At 34.7% G+C, this 4167-nt stretch overlaps 1 protein-coding gene across 1 annotated transcript; it reads right to left on the bottom strand.

Annotated features, from left to right (window-relative positions):
• Window positions 1-753: 753 nt before the first annotated feature.
• Window positions 754-3748, bottom strand: LOC131593296 (uncharacterized). The gene is made up of 3 exons (XM_058865745.1): window positions 3590-3748; window positions 3388-3425; window positions 754-1017 (listed from the first exon to the last, which is right to left on the bottom strand). The coding sequence occupies exons 1-3, from the start codon at window positions 3660-3662 to the stop codon at window positions 913-915; spliced, it is 216 nt and encodes a 71-aa protein (XP_058721728.1). The 5' UTR covers window positions 3663-3748; the 3' UTR covers window positions 754-912.
• Between the last annotated feature and the right edge of the window lie 419 nt (window positions 3749-4167).

Here is a 4167-nt window from a genome sequence, read left to right as displayed (position 1 = left end):
CCTCCTACACAAAGAGAAATAATTTTTTGAATAGAGGTGCACGAAACTGAAATTTTTTTCCAGTTTTTCATCTCAACCAAAACTTGATTACAAGCCAAATTAGGAATTGTTCTACACTCTAATCATGTTTTAAATTACAAAAAATATATTTTAAAAAAACTAACCTTACCCTTAAATCTTTAAAATAATAGTTTATATATTAGGTTTCACATATGTTTTTACTCCACGGGTGGGAGATTAATCTTTTCCTCTAAATCTAACCTCGTGGAACCAAAACTTATTTGACTTTATTCGACTCCAAATCTCCAATAGTTTCAATTTTTCTTTAAAAGAAGCGAAAATTGAAACTATTGGAGGCGAAAATTGAAACTATTGGAGACTTGGAGTCAAATAAATATTCATACAAAAATTATATTGGAGTCATCACTAAATATGATTCATATGTTAAATTAACATAATAATCTTTAATACTTATGTTAACATCATCTTAATAGTTAAATTATACTGCATCATCTCATCTTAATAGTTAAATTACACTGTATGAAAAAAATAACATAATTACACTATCAATATATTTCTGTGTAAAATACAAATCCTATTCAACTGCTTAATTATCCTATACTATCTTACTAGTTATGTAAATAATTTTTCAGACTTTAAACATTCATAAGCATCTAATTAACAGCATATGCAATGTTGATATACCATTCAGCAATGTTGAAATGCAAAGCTTAAATCCAAAGAACGTTACTCTGAGCCAGCAAATAAAAGTCGAATATTTATTGCAGGAAAAGTAATGCAACAGCATAATAGTTTTGTTCAGACACAGAAAAGGTTAAATTCTATAAGGTTAACAAAACGACCATAGAAGAAAACTCATCAAAGTGACTGCACAATTTCATACAAGACAAACTAGTGAGAACGAATCAAGGTTCCTGCTGCAAGGAACAAGCTAAATACAGCTGCACTTCCTAGAGTGGTTTGTCCAATATGCCTAATCTTGAGGAATCCAGGAACCTGCAAGGTTTCCAACATCAAAGTTGAGTTTCATATTAAAAGAAGATATAGTATTTGGAGCAAAGTATCACAATGAAAACATGAAAATACTAAAGCAAAGTCACAGCACCCCAAGACAGACTGATTAATAAATGTTTGTATATTGAACACATTTTGTGATGTATGTGAATCAAAATTTTGATTATTATATGAAGCAACGAAATGGATAGATACATGGTATTAATTAGATAGAACATTATGGCGGAATTTAATCCATGTAGTCGACCCCACTTAATGGGATAAGGCTTGGTTATTGTTGCTGTAAGGTATGTGAAGCAATGACACCGTGTCATTTTATATGTTGTTTCTTTATCTATTACTCCAGTACTAGCTGATGCTTCACAGTTGTCACATAAACACATGGATACTGCATATAGCCTTATATGAAGTGCTATAATATATACCCATCATCGATTATATTTTAGCTTCTTGATTGTGCTACAATGTGTCCCTGCTCTTCGCAGTGTCCCCCGTATTAGTGTGTGTTATAGTTATTGCTTCTTTGGAAAGATAAGTTTCCAAGTCTGAGTTAAGGTTTTTCTGGATTGCAGATGAAAATCATACAAGCATTGGGAGAGAATTTGAAAAATATATCCAAATCAATAGACAAAGGATGAATCAATATCACTAATATTTGTCCAATGCAAAGTAACAAGCACTAAGATAAAACGCAACCATCTCCACATATGAACTTGCCAATATAACCCACTAACCATATAGTTCTCTGTAGAGTGATGTGTTTTTGGAGCCCAAGATTAACTACAAAGAAACAAAGCCCCATATATCAGCAAATAACAACTACCTAATCAAAGGATGGGGTTGCTCAAAGGAACCAAACCGATCTTAAGCTCACAACCCATATAAGCAATAACATCAACAGCCCTGCTGGCCTCTCAATACATGAGAATAACACGGACACTCCATTCAGAACCAATGAATCATCCAATGGGTTGCACCGGACTCCACCCACGGATACTCCCCCACAGAACTATCAGGCATCTAACCACAATGGAACATATTCGAAACTGGCTCTACAACCTCTAACCTTGGTCATCCGCAAACCCTCCAAAACTACCATAAACTTTGTGGTTTAGGCACCAGTTGAACCATGAAATTTTGCAAAGCCTCACACCCAATTCCCTTCTCATTTATTGGATTAGGGCTGAGGTCAGCCGATGGGTTAGCTCACTCATTATCTTTTTATGATAATTTTGTTTATAACTTCCTCTCCCTGAATAGAAAAACTTAACTTTTCTTTTTTCATTTCTTTAATTACACTTCCTCAGCAATCAGACACTACATTTTGAATGGAACAAGGATTGAGAATGATATTGGCATATTCCTCTACAACAGCTTTTCTGATGATCATCACATAAACATAATTACAGAATTAAAGAGAACCATTAAAGAGAACCGTGGAATCATCATTTAGTAAAGAGGGCTGTGGAGATGCCAACATAGGCCAGCCCACCCACTAGTTCATGGCCTACAGACAGGGCCCTATTTCCCCTTTCCTTAGCTCTACATCGAACCGGTCATCTTTTAGCAAAATAGCTAGCAGAATTTCAGACACAAACAAGAAACTTAAGGTGATAAGATCTCATTTATCCAATTTCAACTTGTTAGAGACAACTTGTAACTAGAAACATGCAACAAGCGGTGTTTGCACATGTAAATAGAAATTAAAGGAGGTATGAGGAGGAGTTAGTAAGGGCAGTTATTGATTGATTGAGAGAAAAGAATGCCTGAGGTGAGTCCAGTTCTCTCAAACACATCCAGAATTCTGTGTCATCTTGTATCCACATTTCTTCACCTTCATTTCTATATCTCTCTCTGATAGATAAATATAAAGAGACCGAGGTTCTATCAATGCATCTTCCATTTCTACCTATATTGTAATCCACTTCACTTAGTCAAAATGGCATGGCCAGTTTTTCTACAACTGCCATAGACGGTTTGTAAAGGGATGCCCGTCATGACATGACGACACCATAAGCCGCAACGGCGTGTTTATAAGGTGAATTTATTCCGCCATACGCCATTTACAACACTGAACAAACAGTAAGAATTTATATTCTGCTTGACCAGGCTACAATTGATTTTTAACTCTAAGTGATTCATCTCTGAAATCTTAACCTATCTGAGTATGATTTCCATTACACAAAACATAAATCCCCTTAATTTTATTCTTAATTAATTAAAAAAGCAATTTAAATGGAGCATTTCAAATTCAATCAAAGCAAAAAACACTCCTAACACTATACAAAAATCGCATTCACCATTGCCAATTCATTTTTTCAATAATCAATGAAACAAATAAAAATTACACACCTTATACCGAATTGCATCATAAGTTCCATATACAGCACCTGCATGCAACAGAAAAATTTCAACAAAAAAAAATACACCGTTAACCTAAGAACAGAATGAAAGTTGCATCAGGCTTGTTCAGTGAAAAGAACGCCGCAACAACTAAACGAACTATGATTTGCGGCGAAACTAAACGGGGAATAATAAGGATGAAAAAACTCACCGACGGCGCCGCCGATTGCGCCGCCAACGGCGGCTCCGGTTGCCACGCGAGCGAGTGCGCTGTCTCTTTTCATTCTCTTGTTTTTTCTCTACGATGTCGTTTTTTTCACCTTGTGTGTGCTTTTTAGGTTTGAGGGGTTTTCGTATTTGTCAAATAATGGATTGTTTTGTCTTTTTGGTGAATATTTAGCCAAAAAAAAAGTGATTACGAATGAGTAAGAATCAATTAAAAAAAGTATTACAAAACAATCTTAATAAAATGAGAAAATCATATCAAAATAATTCAATCAATTTAATTATGCGATCATTATAATATAAAATGGTCATATATTGTTCATATAAAACACTTCTGAATAACTTTTTGAAAGTCATTCCAGTGAGGTTGTAACTGTATTAAGGAAGATTGAGAAAATGAATTGATGGAGCCTTTATTTGTACCTCTGCACTGATGATCTGAAGCCATTATGAAGTAACTATTGGAGACCCCTAATAATGGTAGCAATTGTAACTTCTATTGTCGCCTTTATGGAGTATAATGCATTGCCTAACAACTCGGGCATCCTTTCATGTTTGTAACCG

Source organism: Vicia villosa, linkage group LG3 (assembly GCF_029867415.1).
Source record: "Vicia villosa cultivar HV-30 ecotype Madison, WI linkage group LG3, Vvil1.0, whole genome shotgun sequence".
NCBI lineage: Eukaryota > Viridiplantae > Streptophyta > Magnoliopsida > Fabales > Fabaceae > Vicia > Vicia villosa.
The sequence above is the reverse complement of the archived record's forward strand: the minus strand, read 5'-3'. Positions and strand labels throughout refer to the sequence as shown.

Bases quoted from the DNA above. Each gene is read 5' to 3' on its own strand.
- LOC131593296 (XM_058865745.1), bottom strand. From the start codon at position 3,662: ATGAAAAGAGACAGCGCACTCGCTCGCGTGGCAACCGGAGCCGCCGTT. The intron at 3,426-3,589 runs GTGAGTTTTTTC...TGTTGCATGCAG, and splicing joins CGCAATCGGCGGCGCCGTCG to GTGCTGTATATGGAACTTAT. The intron at 1,018-3,387 runs GTGTGTAATTTT...GAAACCTTGCAG, and splicing joins ATGATGCAATTCGGTATAAG to GTTCCTGGATTCCTCAAGAT.